This window comes from Nycticebus coucang, chromosome X (assembly GCF_027406575.1).
Source record: "Nycticebus coucang isolate mNycCou1 chromosome X, mNycCou1.pri, whole genome shotgun sequence".
Classification (NCBI taxonomy): domain Eukaryota; kingdom Metazoa; phylum Chordata; class Mammalia; order Primates; family Lorisidae; genus Nycticebus; species Nycticebus coucang.
This window is the reverse complement of record NC_069804.1, coordinates 56,822,457-56,839,100: the sequence shown is the minus strand read 5'-3', so window position 1 is coordinate 56,839,100 and position 16,644 is coordinate 56,822,457. Positions and strand designations below refer to the sequence as shown.

The 16,644-nt window shown below is 44.2% G+C and overlaps 1 protein-coding gene and 1 pseudogene across 2 annotated transcripts in view; one reads left to right on the top strand and one right to left on the bottom strand.

Annotated features, from left to right (window-relative positions):
* Positions 1 to 16,644, top strand: part of SHROOM4 (shroom family member 4) — a 369,471-nt gene that overhangs the window by 287,866 nt on the left and 64,961 nt on the right. For both annotated transcript variants that reach the window (XM_053580433.1, XM_053580434.1), the window contains exons 3-4: positions 10,584 to 10,718; positions 13,098 to 15,588. In XM_053580433.1, the coding sequence (XP_053436408.1) occupies positions 10,584 to 10,718; positions 13,098 to 15,588 (2,626 nt within the window). The remainder of the gene's footprint in view (positions 1 to 10,583; positions 10,719 to 13,097; positions 15,589 to 16,644) is intronic.
* LOC128578774 (uncharacterized) lies at positions 108 to 206 on the bottom strand (annotated as a pseudogene).

Genomic DNA, 16,644 nt, shown 5'->3' with positions numbered 1-16,644 from the left:
CAAACTGTAAATTTGTAATTCCTGTAAAATTCACTACTTCACGTGTGTAATTCAGTGGCTTTTAATATATTTGCAAGGTGGTGAAACCATTACCACTAATTCCAGAATGAAATATGGACCACTTCACAAATTTGCATGTCATCCTTGTGTAGGGACCACACTAATCATCTCTATATCGTTGTACTTTTAGCATAACAGCCAAACCAAGCACAGTAGAAACATTATAAATATCCTGATAACATATGCCAAAATTCCCTCTAGCAAGTGTGTAACTATTTCCATTACCTCCCAGAAATGTATAAGGATGACTTTTTTTCCCAGAACTTCACTAACACATTTAAAAAGTTATTGCCAATGTCATCGATAATGGCATTTTATCATTCTGTTTCTTTCACCAGATCTTCTTCCTCTCTTGCCTGAACTATAGCTGTTTCATAGAGATCTGTCATCCTCAATCTCCTTTGCACACAGTCACTATGGGCAGTCACATCCACTGCAACAGCATCAGCTGCTTCCTTTCTGTGGATAGTGACAACTATCCTAATCTCTTTCTAGCACTGTAGCCCAGATGTCAAGATGCTCGCTGGGCGCGTTCACCTACAGAATTTGCCAACATAACAAACCCATGTCTGAACTCAAATTCATGTCTCCTGAAACCAGCTCCTGCCTACAACTTCCCTACCTGGATTAGTGATACCACCCTTTACAGCCATCTCCTCTCTTTCCTCCTTATCTAATTAGTAATACAACCCTGTTGGTTCTCTCTCAAATCCTTCCTTTCTGCTCCATCCCCACTGCTATTCCTCTGGTTTTACTTTTTTTGTGTTTACTGGCCTCCTCACTTCTCCATGCTTTCAGTATTTATCCACATAATTTGCCCTGCACAAATGGGCTATGAGAAAAACCCTCCTAAACTACTACTTGTACCATGTTGCTACCTCCAAGGCCTGTTTCTTGCCTGTTGTATTATAAAAAGTAAGTGTTTTAACCTGACACTGAAGGCCTACTATGCTCTTGCATTATTCTTATTTGACTTCCTCTGCACTTTAAAGAAACTGTGTTTTCATCCTTTAGTGTATCCACACCCTTTCCACTTCTGGTCATGAAAACCTGGAATGGCCTCTTTCCTAGTCTTCTCCAGTTGCAATTGTACTGACTCTTCCAAAATTAGCTCAGAGTCTCTGTAAACCCTCCCTTGATACAATCAACTGAGCCCTTTCTTTTAGCTCTCATTTTGTTAGCATTTCCTTTCTGATACTTATGCCACTCTCTCATCTTTAGTGGTCTAGTTATTTTTGTTCCACCCTCTATCACACTATAAATTCCTTGAGCACAAGGATTATATAATTCTTTACCATGGTGTGTTCCCTAGTATACCTCTCCATAAATGCTTGGATAAAACAATGGTCATATTACAGGGGTATTTGCCAAACTTGGTAAATGTAGAATGTAAATGTTTTGGCACAGTAACTGAGATAACGCCGGAAAGGATATGTTAACCACTGTGATAAAAATGTATCAAATGGTTTATGAAGTGAGTGTATGATGCCCCATAATCATATCATTGTATACAGTTATGATTTAATAAAAAAATTAAAAAAAAAAAAAAAGACTGCCAATTGTTTTTTTAGAGCTATTGAATGACTCAGTTTGGGGAATGAATACTGTGCTAAGAAGGTACAGATGACCCAAGTTTCCTGGCTTATTCCTTTTCCTTCACTCTCTTTCACTCTCTACATTCATTCCATCAATGAGTACTGTCAGCTCTACCTCTTCAAAATATCTGTAACGAAACCTCTTTTCCCTATCCATACTGTTACCTTCCTAGAACAAACCATCACTATCTCTTGCCTAGAAGAGCTTTTTAAACTGGTTCCCTGGTTCTACTTTTGTCCTTCTTCCCAAATCCATCAGCTAAGTGAGACCTTTATAAAGCTTAGATCATGTTAGTCTCCTGTTGTACAACCTGTAACAGCTTCCTATTTCACTGAGAATAAAATCCAATGCTCCATGATCTGGCCTATGTATCTCCCCAACCTCATTTCCTGCTACTGTCCACCTTGCGTATGGCACTCCAGCTCTGCTGAATATTGGCCCTTCCTTGTCATGTGTGTTCAAAGCAGAGTGCATGGGTGATATGGTTCCTAATGTGGTCCTAGCTGTTGTTGGCTATTGTCTTAGGGCTCCATGTCTTTAATAGTGCAAATGACTTGAGTGGTTAGAAGTAGTTATAAAAGCTTTGATATTTGACTCTTAGAAAAACCTTTGTAGATTCCATCAGACCCCTGAAAAGTAGTATGTCCAACAGTGAGTTTGAGCTGAAGGAGATAACGAGGTTAAAGGAGGAACAAAGGAAGCATTATATTATTCTTGAAGCTTGCTTCCCAAGGGATGCTATAAATATTACTGATAGAAACCAGAGCTGGAGGACAAACATCCTCCACCTTCTTTATCACTTTGGGTGTTGGTTTAGGAAATTGGGCATCATGACAAAAACTTTAAGGCCATCTATTGAGTCAAATGGTGCTCTGTGAACTTGCTGCCATTTTCCCTGTATGCTCCTCTGATGTTTCCCTCAGCTCTCTGGTGTTTCACGCTTAGCTTTGTATGGAGAGAGTAAAGGAGAAATCTCTCTTTTCTTTTTTTGGCCGGGGCTGGGTTTGAACCCGCCACCTCCGGCATATGGGACCGGCGCCCTACTCCTTGAGCCACAGGCGCCACCCGAAAGCTCTCTTTTCTTATTCAGAAATTCATTTCATCATTTCAGGTTCTTGCTCCCCTTGCTTTTAGAAGCTGAAAAATATGTACTATCTACCTCTTTGCCTTTAGGATCATTGGCAAGAAATAGTCTATGGTAGGTATGTTTTATCAAACTATACACAGAAAAACTAGAAATTGCTCTGAAAGAAAATTCTGAGTGTTGCATTTCTGAACTACTAAACATTTTTTCTAACCCTTGATATTTGCAAAGTTCTCCTGAGTCATTGGTATGGTTACTTCTTTCCACTGTTCTTTGGAAAAAGAATTACACTTGTGTTTTAAAGATGCCAGTGTGAAAATGTAGAAATGGAAGCAGAAGGTAAAATGTAATGGCCCTAGGTAGGTGAAGTTACTGGGGACATACAGAAAGCCAACGAGCACCACTGACACACCACAACATGTGGAGGAGTTGGTTTTTTTTTATTTCCACCCCCAAATTCCCTTCCTTTCTTATTCCCTACCCTGAGTTCTTTTTTAGCCAGGGATAGATCCTGAGGTAGGGGGCAGATAAGAGGATCTAGCAGATTTACATGGAAGAACTTGACCTGGCTATTCAGAGAGGATGAGAGGTAGAGAGGAAGAAATGGATATCAGAAACCCCTTCTCCAGAAAGCACACAATCTCTCAGATGACCCAGATTATAGCTTTCCATACTGGCAATAAAGCCAGTGTCCTGAAAGTTCTCTTTAAAATTATACACAGGCACATGTGTGTGTGTGAGCGCGCACACACACACACACACACACAGAGACACATTTCCCCTTTGGTTGGGTCTATAATAAGGAAGAGTTTCCTGATCACCAGGCTACAAAGTCCACCAGCCAACAGTGGGATGGGGGGGTGGGCCTTCACAGCTCTGTGTCCCTCCTTGGTGACCAAGCAGCTTACCTTTTCCCCTCCTCTGTCAGATAAACAAGCCATGCATTGTTCTGTCCCCTGGCCTGTCTGCAAGCTTCCCTTCCTGCCCAGCCGGCCTGAATGAGCCTGGGCTCCTTCATGTGAGGCAGGTGGAATGTGCTGTTTGCAGGGAGGCTGGAAGAGCCACAGAAACTAAACAGAGCTAATCAAGAGGAGAAGCACTCTTTAGTGCTTCTCCAAGGGTGCTTCTCCTTATCCAAACACTTTCAAAAGTGGAAAGGACCCACACTACATGACAGCCCAGATCTCAGGCTAAGTATAACCCTAAGCAATAGGGGTCTCATTTTCCTTATTGCGCTGTGATGGAGAAGAGCTGTGGTTCTTTTTCTGCTAGCCCTCTCCCTCTAAGTTCTCTTGAGGGGCCTGATGAGAGCCAGGCTCAGAGACAGGTAGTGTGCCCTTGGAAGATACTGGAGTGACAGCTGACTAGAATAGCTGAAGACTGACTCCTTCCTGAAATAGTCTACCTCTCACAAAGTCTTTACAAAGCCTTTTCTAGGAATCAGCTTCTGGCTTATTTGCCACTTCTGCCTGCATGTGCTCACCTTTCTTGGCCCCCCACCCCATGCCAAGTTCTTGTCCACTGAGTGCTTGCAAGAGAAGCAGTCATCTTTACTGTTCCCTGAGCATAGGAAGTCATAATTGGTCATGTTACCTGAAACTCAGCTCTGCTAAGTTGGAGAGGGCCCCTTTCCCTCACCCCTAATCCATCTCCCAGCCTCTTACCCAAACTCCAAACTTGCCAAACTGTTCAAGTTCTTCTCTTGTCTTCCCTTACCCAAGGCTTTCTCAAGAGTATGCCATTTGTGCCCACCTGCCCACCCTCTCATCTGGTGATGACCCAACTCTCATACTCCTTCTCTGCCTCCCTATCTCAGCCAGCCCCACAAACACTGCATGCATCTCTAGTCACCATTTCCTCAGCTTTAACTTGCCACTGCCAAGGTCAGGCTACTAACAAACCAGCTGCTCTTTATTTTGTTGGTGAGTTTCTTTTTCATCTTTATTTGGACTAAAGAAATCAGCTGTTTTGCTACTAACAGTACCTTGCCCATTATTATGTTTGGGAGAGGACAGTAACAGATACAATTTATTTAGTGCCTGTCACATGCCAGGCATGTTTTCTAGTGAAGGAATTAAGGTTTGGTGACATGTCTAAGGCCAAACAACTAGTGAATGGTAAAGCTTCGACGGCAAGCCAGATCTGTATGCCTCCCAAAGCCTCTAAACCTTCCCCCATCCAGTACTACCATATATGATTGATAAAAAAATTAGTCCAGATTTCCCCGTGAGGTACAGAAGGAAGAACGAGGAAGGGGCCTTCAGACATGATTCCTTAGAGAAGAGAAACCTACCATACTTCTTGTCCTGAGGGAGCTTGCATAAGCCCTCTCAAGGGTGAGAAGTTACTGGAATTGGGGCCGGAGGCCAAGGAAAACTGAGTGGGTAACGGGCATATTAATGAAGGGAAAACCCTAACTAACTTTCAATCCCCAAAAGAAATTAAAATCTGATGCCTGAACCTGAGCATAGGGGGTACAACAAATCTGTGTAGGGATGCTCTGGGTTCTGGTTATTGTAATAGTCAATGAGGGCATCATTTAGAGCCCCATGTATGTCCTAGGACTACTACATTATAGCATGCTATACCTAGAAGGGTTATTTGTCAGAATTGAGGTCAGTGTTTTGATTCGCAGAGAGAGGAAATAGAATCCCAGCAAGGGAAAGTAAGTTACCAGAGGTCAGAGTGAATTCATAGCAGATCCAGGGATGCTAACTCCAAGAGCCACTATTCCAGCATTGCTCATGGGCACCTCTTCTGGAGTTGGAGACTGTGATGTGAAATTGAATTTTGGAGGGGATCTGCCCAAGTGCCCATAAGAAGTAACAACCCACTAAACATGGTTCATAATGTTTGTGAGCCTGAGTCCTCCACAGGACCTTCACCTCGGAAAATCTTTAAGTCACTTGCCCCCAGTTATATAAAATCTACTGCAGTGCTACCCCTCAGGACCTGGGGCTGCGAGGCCTAGCTGATCTGGGATTTCCTTTTCTGAGACCCAGAGGATCTGTAGAGATGGCTGGGTGGGGTCAACTCAGTTCAGGAAGCACAGGAATTCTTTTAAGTGTATGTGTCTGGGGTATTTTTCTCTCTCACTTACGTGTATTTTTAAAAATTCTTTTCAGACACCCGCTTTATCTTTCTCAAACATCATTTCCTTACTCCTTTCCTGAATTCTAGCAGTGGCTGGGGGGCCAGCTTCCTTATTGGCCTCTGAGCTGAAGAGGGGGTGGGCCAGGCCTCAGAGGAGGTTGGAGTAGGGAGCAGGGGGTCTGTTTATGCTGCTGGAACTGCCTTTCATCCTTCCCTTTGCCGCCAGGGTTGTGGCTGGTTCTTAGAGTCTGTCTTCACTCCTATCCAGCTCTTGACACTGGCTTTCATTTCCCAAGGCTGTGGCCACATGTAGGCCCAAGCAGGCTGGTGGCCATCCCTTCAGTACTACTGCTTCCTGTTCTTGGAACAGGGACCTGCCTGAGCCCCTTGGATCACATTCGTGATCTAGGGCTGATGGCTTCTCACCCCAGAAGGTCTTAACTGGAGAGCAGATGGATCTCAGCTAAGGGATGATGCTGACTGGAAGGCTGGAAGGTCAGAGGGAGTCTGAGATAGCTGGATATACTACTCTCTACTAACCTCTCCACCCTGGGCAACTTCCATGGTAGGTACAGCCAGTAGCCATTGCTTCTGTCCCTCTCCTCCTCCTGTTTTCTTTCTTCACTGTCCCTTTCTTTTTGCTTTTTAAGAAAGGCATTTTGGAGTAGTTAATGATGAGGAGTGTGTTTAATAATAGTAACTGAATTGACCTTAGAAGAAAGGACAAGTGCTGGGGTCATTGCCTTCATATCTAGCCCTGGAGCTTCATGGTGGCTAGTAGGCATTTTCTTACCTCTCTATTTATTTCTCCTCAGCCCTCATCCCTAGATAGAGGGGATGAGTTCAACTATTGAACTACTAAGACCTTCCTTTTCTGATTGCTTCTCAGAGGAATAACTATGGAATACCTCAGGTATATAAGCTTTTTGAGATAGACTTCTCTTTGGGGAGGAGGGGTTGTGATACTGTAGAAAGAGCTAGAGGATCTAAGTCTTGATCCCAACTCTGCTGGTTACTAGTTGTGTGCTCTTGGCAAAGCACTTAAGCTTTCTGCATCTCTGTTTCTCCATTTGTAAAGTGGGGATAATAATGGCTCTTACTGCGTAAGGTTGGAGTGATGTTAATGCATGTGAAGTGCTCAGTGCTTGGTACATCTTAAGTAGTCAATAAATGGTCCCTATTGTTTATAAAAGTTTATCAAATATCTATGGCAGATATGATGTGGATTGATTTCACATATAGAATTGCATTTGACCCAGACCATAACCCATGAGAAAGAGATGGTCATTGTCCCCATTTTACAGACAAAGAATCTGCAACTCAGAGAAATGACATAACTAAGGTCACACAACTAAGATATGAATGCAAGTGTGGACTGACTCCAAGTCTAGGACTATCCAGGAATAATAACAGGCCAAATAGTAGACTATAATTGCCTTTCCTTTCCCAAACTATGGTTAGAAGCCTCTACCTCTGGCTTCAGTTCCCTCTGGATTTTTCTCCTTCCACCCTTTGATTTTCTCCCACTGTCCCAAAAGTCCAGCTTCCCCCTTCTACCTCTTTTAGGATTATTCCCTACTCCTAGAAAAATCCTACAGAGAGTAAGGAGCCTTTGTAAGCTACTTTTCAAAGTGTAGAAGGAAGTAGTACAACAAAACCTTAACAATGTATGGACAGATTGGGGTACTCTTGGTGTGAGTATACTCTTAAGCTATCAAAAAGGACAAGTCTAAGCTAATAACCATTATTATAGTATCCACTATTTATTAACCATGTGCTACATGTCAGGCTGTGGCTCAGGTGATTTGAGAATACTATCTCTAATCCCTGTAATAATCTATCCAGATAAGGGTTAATGTTATTTTTTTTCAGATAGAAAACCAAAGCTCAGATGGGTTAAGTGACTTGCACATACATACATCTAAAGTGGTAGAGTTAGGATTTGAGCCTACATCTTGATACATGTTGTCTCATTTGATCTTTCAACAGCCCCATTATATAGGTACTATTATCCCCACTTTACTGCCATGAAAACTAGGAGTCTGAGAAGTGAACAGAGCTAATAAGTGGTAGGTATGAGAGTCAAACCAAGGTGATTCAACTCTGGAGCCTGTGCTAGATTCTACTGGAAAATCAGCAGCAAAATCAGAGTCAGAAAGGGACAGAACTGGTTATAGTGTGTGACTGGAGCAGAGACATGAGAAATTGAACTGGATGGGTAAAGATAGCTTATAGAAGACTTTGAAAGTCTTATCCAGTTTAAATTAGATGCATGGTTGTCCCAATTCAGTTGGTGTTGAACACGGTATGATTTGAAAACAGTGAGTGCAGGTGGAACAGGGGAGACTGGCTGGCAGATGGAAGCAATATTTTGTACATAAATTGTCAAGGGCCTGGACTAGAACAAAATATTGTGATGGATTATGAAAGGACAGATATAATTCTGTGTAATTGTCGCAGTGATAATGAAGAGAGAACAAATCAGGGACAGAGAAATATCATAAGAATCAGTAGAATTTGGTGTGGGATTGGACATTTAGGGAGAAGGTAGCATCAAGGCTGATTACCCACATTTTTAAGCCTAGACTCAGAAGAGCTTAAAGAACCCTGAATATGGAGGAAGAGCCTGAAATGGGAGAGATACCCTGATGACCACTATATCCTCAGTGCTTAAAAGCATAGTACATAGTAGATACACGTGGTATATACCCTGTTTCCCGAAAATAAGACATCCTCCGAAAATAAGACCTACTTACAGGAAAGATAAGACGTCCCCTGAAAATAAGACCTAGCGCATCTTTGGGAGCACACCTTAAATAAGACACTGTCTTATTTTCGGGGAAACAGGGTAGTACCTAGCAGTACATAGTGTTACAACTAGTAGGTGCTTGCTAAATAGTTGCCGAGCAGATAACTACCTGGTAACAGCAGGAAGAGAGGCTTCCCAATAGCCTGGCTTTGTGCCTGAGACTCTGGAGTAAGTATAGCCCCCAAGGCCCCCTTGTGTCTTCAGCCTTCCCTCTGGGCACTCGGAAATATGTAATAGAAAAATGAGATACAAAGCTAGGAGATTCACTTGGCATCCTCCACATAAATCATAGCCATTGCTGCTGACCTGTAGCTCTGGTTGCTGACTTTAACAATCAGCTCCCCCTGTCTTTCCTCCTACACCTCCTTGTCTGTATCTGACCAGTTACCACTCAATCTGCATTTTTCCCCAGAGACAATTCTCCTCATGACGACCATTTTTAGGCATTAGCCCTCTAGAGCTCTCCACTGCTGGGGTCTTCCATTTCTATTGGGGTGAGGGGCATTTCTAGCTAAGATGGAATCTTCCAGCTTGAATCTGTCCATTACTGCTCCAAGCAGGTAGAGAGCTGATTTATCCCACTAGATATCAAGCTTATTGAAGGCAAGGGCCCTCATCCTATTCAACCCTGTACCCTCAGTGCCCAGTATGGAGCCCAGCTCAGTTAATGTGAATAAATTAGTGAAAATAATCTATTATCTGTTTCTCTCTCTGTCATCTACTTATTTCTCACATTTCTCTTACTCTGTCATTCATGTCTACCTCTGTCATCCATTTCTCTCTACTATTTATTTCTCTAGAATCTTTCTCAGAGTTTTCTCTTTTTGGCATTTGTCTTTCCCTCTTATCTCTGTCATCTGCCTGGCCCCTTCTGCCTTCTTGCTTTCCCTGTTCTCTCTCTATCCTCACTCTCCGTGTCTCCTCCCTCCCTCCCTCTTGCTCGTTTTCTCATTCTCTCTCCCGTCAATCATATCTTTATCTCCAGCATTACCCAGGCACTTCATATGCTCTTCCCCATGACATTCTTCACTTGCCAGTGTAGCACCTATTCATATGAGGTATGTCAGGGGCTAGACAAGTGCAAGAGTTGCGGCTGCAGCCCCCAGCACTGGACAGACCACGTGGCTGCATTCAGGGCCATGGCCTCAGATCTGTTTCCCTTTATTCACTATGACCTGCTTAGCAACCAGTCTCCCCTGTCAGCCTAGCACTGTGTCATTTACCACTTTGTTCTATCTTCCCTCACCAGAGTTAGGGCTCTCTGCCACCACTTTGTCTACAAACTCAGGCATCTCACCTCTGTGCCCTTCTTACCCTTCACTCTCTTAATGCCTTTACCATGCTTTACTTGAATCAGCTGTCACTCTCATTAATCTGTATGCTCTCAAGAGCAAAGACTGTGTTAGATTTGCCTCACTATCCCCAGAGCTATACATAGATGGTACACAGTAAATATACAACAAATATTGATTGAATTAATGAGTAAAAATGGGAGAATTGACAACCTAGTATTGACTTGTGCAAACTTGTCAATCACTTGCCTATTCCCTTCTCAGAGAAAAATTGTCCAGGTTGGTCAGATTGGCCAGATTGATTTTTTTTTCCTTAAAGAGAAGTGAGGAGAAGCTCACTGTTCACTGGGCAGCAGCACTCGTTTTTTCCATAAACATTTGTTGAGCATCAACTATGTGTTCAGCACTTTTGTTTATCCTTAAGACGCTTTGTGAAAAAAATAGACCTATGAAACTGCGATTCCATATCTTTAGTACAAAGGAGGTTTGAGTATTGAGAGCTGATGAGGGCTACTAAGATTCTCATACCAGCTCCTTGCGAGATGTTCTACTTTACTGAAGGGAAAGAGGGGGTGGGGGCGGAAGCTGCCTGGGAAGTGATTTCAGCTCTGGTTCCCTAGGCCAATTTCCTGTCCCTTTCTTACTGCAGGAGGAACGCCCCTGTCAGTAGGCCACACTCATGGCATGTGGCCAAGCTGCTGGAGGGATGCCCTGAAGCAGCCACTACCATGCATTTCCCTTCTGAAGCTTTCAGCTTGTCCTGGCATTCCGGCTGCAATACAAGGTAAGTCTAGAGCCCTCCATTCAAGATGGGCTGGAGGGTGGACAATCAGGCCTCTTCCTCATCTGCTCTAGTTCCTGTTGTAAGCTAGAGAGCCTAGAGTGATATAATGGAAAATGATGTGGGAATCCAAATTACCTAGTTTTCAGTCCTAGCTTCTTTCTAATTCTGTGTCTTTGAGCCACTTTCCTTCTAGATCAGTGGTTCTCAATCTTCCTAATGCCGTGGCCCTTTAATACAGTTTCTGTGGGTCATGACCCACAGGTTGAAAACCGCCGTTCTAGACAATGTTTCCCTGCAATACCTCACTTGGCTTACAAGATACCACACTGCCCTGCTTTTAATCCTGTTTGACTAGCTGCTCTCTCTCAGTCTCTTTTCCTGAGTCCTCTCATCCACCTATCCCTTAATGTAAGAGGACTCCAGGGCTCATTTTTCGCCCTCTAATACATGTATGGCAATCTCAACCAGTGTTCATCACCTATGCCACAGAACCAAAGCTTTCAAAATGGACACCTCCCTGAATAACAGGGCCTACCTGCAATGAGGATTGGCCAATTCAAGGACCTTGGCGTTGCCTGTTGTGGTTGAAACAGCTGCCTGAGAGGCAGACAAGTTTTTGCAAGAGCCAGCAGATATGCTGCTGTTGGCTGCTGTTTTCCTTCCACAATAAGATCTTTACTCCAAGGAAGAATTTCTGTTGAAGAGGCTCAGGTAAACTAAGGGTTGATTTTGCCCTGACTCAGAGACTTTATTTGGCATTGGAAGCCAGAGGATCAGGACAGATGCAGTGTTGGTCTGGAAGAACACACAAAAACACATTCTGAGCTTGGCTCCTGTTTGAGTATTTTTTTTTTTTTTTTAAAGCAGGAAGGGTGGTGGGATGGGTAGCAGGTTGCCTTGCCAATAAGGAATTTTAGCCTAGAGGACAAGTGAGTAGAATGGCTAAAGGGCATGTCAGGGAGAAAGAATGAAGGGAAGCTGACCTAGCTCAACTAGGGTGAGCAGTTGCCACAGCTCAACTCTGCTGTATGGACTATGGCCTTTCTTAGAGTAGCCTTCAACCTCTAGAGTTCTGGTCAAAGGGAGTTACTGGCATGACTTGGCTCAGTTTGACTTTGTGTGTGGGAAATGGTACTTAAAATTCAAGATTGTATCTGATCCTTGCCCTTTCTTTGGTCTACCCAATTGGTCTACCCAATTTGGCTTTACCAGTGGGGATAGGGAGGTGTGGGTGGGCAGGGGCAACTATAGTATCAATACTAGTAGTAGAGAAGATACTGATAACAGTAACAAAAATTAAAACAGCAGCAGTAGCCATGTAGTAAACCCTTGCTTGGTACCTGGGCTAAAATAAAAGCATTCTGTTTATTATTTGGTTTCATCTATACAGCAGCCCTTTAATACAGATATTACTATTATACCCATTTAAAAGATGATGTAACAGAAGAGCTAAAACACTACTCATAGAAGCCTAGGTTCAAATTCCTGTTCTGCTTTTTTAGCAGCTTAGTGAGCTTGACACTTTAGCTCTCTAAGCTTCAGTTTCCTCCGTTGTGAATTAGGGATAATAATCTGTCCCCTTCATCTTGAAATAAAACCTTATAAATTTCCCGGCACATTGTAGGTACTCAGTAAAAAGTCAGGATTGCTATTGGCAAAAGAATAGGGGAACACCTAAATTCCAGCCTTGTCTATGCCAATAGTTAGAGCTGGGTGATATTTAGTAAATTGCTGCCTCAAAATTACTTCCCTTTGCAGGGCCTGCTGTAACCTAGTGGTTCTCAAAAGTGTGATCCCTAGAACAGCAGCACCAGTAGCATCTGGGAAGTTTTTAGAAGTACAAATTCTCAGGATCCACCCAGATTTAAAACTCTAGATAAGGCCCAATTATTTGTGTTTTAACAAGCCCTTTATCAAGTCACACATGCTCAAGTTGAGAACCAGTGATTTACAAATTGGCCTGGTTAAAATCGAATCAGCTCTTCAGGACCTCTCTCTAATGTTGATATTCTGGGATTGTCTCTGCTGACAGCGAGCCACATGCTGACTCCCTGGGGACAGAGACAGCCCAGAAGCAATCTCAGACTTGCTGGTTGGCAGGGAAATGGAGAATAACTGCTATGAAGTTCTTTAACTTTTAGTATTCAGGGTGTTTACCCATCCTTCCATGTTATTTTGTCTCCCATTTTACCGTGCCCTTGTGACACCCCAGTGTTCATTTCCTTGCCTGTTTTCCTTTCTTCCTGTCTTGCCTTATCTCCCTCTCATTTGTAGCATGGGTGCTTCTGGATTGTCCTGCCTTCTCCCATGGCAGGCTGGCTAGATGGGAAAGAGCTCTGGTGACTTAGCTAACTAATCAGTGTGCCCTGTGTCTTACAGTGACGTGTGTGTGCAGTGGTGTCCACTGTCCCGGCACTGCAGCACTGAGCAAAGCAGTTCTATTGGCAGCATGGAGAGCCTGGAGCAACCAGGCCAAGCCACCTATGAGGGCCACCTCTTGCCCATTGACCAGAACATGTACCCCAACCAACGTGACTCAGCCTACAGCTCCTTCTCAGCCAGCTCAAATGCCTCTGACTGTGCCCTTTCCCTCAGGCCAGAGGAGCCAGCCTCTGCAAACTGCATCATGCAAGGACCAGGGCCAACTAAGGCCCCCAGTGGCCGGTCTACTGTGGCTGAGAACTCAGGAGGTAGCCGGCGCACCAATGGGAGCCACCTGACCCCTAGCTCCCAGATGTCATCCTGCCCACAAGAGGACCAACACTCAGGGCCTGCCAAGGTGCTCAGGGGCCCACCACAACCTCCAGTGAGGCGGGACAGCCTTCAAGCCTCTAGAGCCCAACTCATCAATGGAGAGCAGCGCAGGGCATCTGAGTCTATAGAGCCCCTGCAACAGAAGGAGAAACTGAGTGTAGAGACAATGCTATCTCCAAGGAACTCTAACAGGTTTTGCTGCCTCAGTGGACAAGACCAAGTGACAGGTGAGGGCAATCAGAACTGTGAGCTCAGCCAGCCTCCTGAATGCAGCCAGCAGGGTTCTGACCATTTATTGATGCAGGCATCAACCAAAGCTGTTGGATCCCCAAAAGCCTGTAACAAGGCTTTTAGCATGGATTACAGCCCACTTGATGAGGCTTCAGTAGAGCTAGCTAAGGCTTCTTTTGGCAGCCCTCCACACCTCACAGGACCCACAAGGCATCGCCATAGTGCCCCTGAACAGCTGCTGGCATCACACCTGCAGCATGTACAACTTGATACCAGAGGCAGCAAGGGGATAGAGCTCCCAGCTGGGCAGGATGGGCACCAGTGGACTCTGTCCCCTTTGCACAGCAACCACAAAGGAAAGAAAAGTCCCTGTCTCCCTACAGGAGGAACCCAGGAACAGCCCAGCAAAGAAAGAAAGACCAGACCAGTGGATGATAGGTCTTTGGGTTCAGTACACCAGAGCCAAAGCAGTTCCATACATGGAGAGGCTAGTGGACACCTTCCAGAAAGAAGTTTCCTTGACCCAAACAGAGCAAGCAGAGAAGGCAGTGAATTGGTCACACAGCAGCTCTCTGTATCTGGCTCCCTTGTTCAACAAGCTAAAGACTATTCTTCAACCACTAAGGTAGCCAGTGACACAGAGTCAACTGAAGAAGGGGCCAGTGAGCCCAAGGAATGTGCCCAGATGGGTGGTAGGCAAAGCGGAGGAACCCGGGGCCGTTCAATCCAAAACCGGCGGAAGAGTGAGCGTTTTGCCACCAATCTGCGCAATGAAATTCAAAGGAGGAAGGCCCAGCTCCAGAAAAGCAAGGGTCCCTTGTCACAGTGGTGTGACACTAAGGAGCAAATGGAAGTGATCCAGGAGCCCCTAAAAAGTCCTCCACTCCCTGCCTCTAGTTCATCTCTTCTATTGTCATATACAAAAAACCCTAGCCCCAGGGATAAGCTTGTCAACAAAAGCATGATACTCAGGGCTAGGTCATCAGAGTGCCTCAGCCAAACCCCTGAGAGCCATGAATCTAGAACAGGCTTGGAGGGACACATAATCCCTGGCCGGAGGCCTAGCCAGTCTTCTTTGGGCCTGAACACCTGGTGGAAAGCATCTGACCCATCTTCCTCAGATTCGGAGAAAGCAAATGTTCACCATGGAGTCCTTGGAGATCACTGGAGATGGTCTCCAGAGCATAACCCACAGCTACATGTGGCGCTAGACATGGAAAGCCCCTCCAGCCCATGTGACAATAAAGGATTGAAGGCTTCTACTGCCCAAGCTGGGGAGGAAGCCATCCTCTTGCCCTTCGCAGACAGAAGAAAGTTTTTTGAAGAGAGTAGCAAATCTTTATCTATGTCCCATTTGCCAGGTTTAATCACTCGTAATAACAAGACTTTTTCTCAGAGACCAAAACCTATAGAGCAAAACTTCCAGCCAATGAGCTCCAGCTATAGGGAATTGAGGCGCCATCCCATGGACCAATCATATCATTCCACAGAACAACAGTGCCATGCTACAGAACAATCATATCATTCCATGTCACCCCATCAGTCAGAAACTCCCACTTATTCTGAATGCTTTGCAAGCAAAGGTCTAGAAAATCCCATGTGTTGTAAGCCACTGCACTGTGGTGATTTTGATTACCACAGAACCTGCTCCTACTCCTGCAATGTACAGGGAACTGTAGTCCATGACCCATGCATTTATTGTTCTGGGGAAATCTGCCCTGCCTTGCTAAAGAGAAATATGATGCCAAACTGCTATAACTGCCGGTGCCACCACCACCAGTGCATCCGGTGCTCAGCTTGCTATCATAGCCCTCAACACGGTAACCTCGAAGACAGCAGCTTGGCACCTGGCAACACTTGGAAACCCAGGAAGCCGACAGTGCAGGTGAGGACTCAGTTCTTGAGTAGGTGAGCTTCATTATTCTCTTTGAAGATAAAGCTGTAATTGTTATATTTAAAAATATAACAATTATAATTGCTTAAAACTATATATAACTCTACTGGATAGCTTAGTAACCTTCAGCAAGACACTCACCCACCAAAACCGCAATTACCTCATCTTTAGAGTCAGATAAAAGTAAATTTTGCTTTATGAAATGGACAGAACTGAAATTTATATCCTGACTATAAAACTGGTATCTGTATGACCTTAAGCAAATTACTCAACCACCAGAATTTGAAGTTACATGATTTTTAAAGGGAAAAAAGTTTTTCCTAACAAAGTAGCCAATATTATAAAGAAAGTCTTATTACCTCATCTCTAAAGTAGAGGAAAATCATGACTGCCTCATGGATCAGTTATGAGGCTCAGATGAGGTTGTACATATAGAGTGCCATGAGACAAAACATCGTTTGTTGTCTTCCATTTCTTGCTTCAAAGCTATGTGGAGCTGCAAAATCTATAAATGTCCCCAGGCTTTGCTTCCAGAGATCTAACTTCTATGGTTTTACAAAGGACAAATCTTTTCCTTCTTCTCTAGCCTGTCTATTGGAGACTCAGGTCTAAGCTAGCTGTTCCTATGCCCTGGTTATGATCTACCACCATAACACAAGCCGCTACCATGCCCCCAGGGTACTTCTGGGAGGATCCCCTGTGTCCTTACCAGCTCACTGCCAGTTTTCTTCCCAGTGGCATCCCTAGCACCACATTTTAGCTGGTATGCTCAAACCAGAAGTTAATTCCTGTGTTGAACTATTGCATAGGCATACACTTTGAAATGACTTGGTGGATGAATCTGCTAGTATATATTCTTGGAAAAAGAGGAACTTTAGGAATGAAAGAAGTCTTACACAAAAGAGTACACACTTTACGATTCCTTTTATATGAACTTCTAAAACAGCTATTCCGTGGGGGAAAAATTCAGAACAGTGCTTGCTAATGGGGGGTGACACAAAGATTGACTGGAAAAGATCATGAGAAAACTTTTTCTGGGGTGATGAC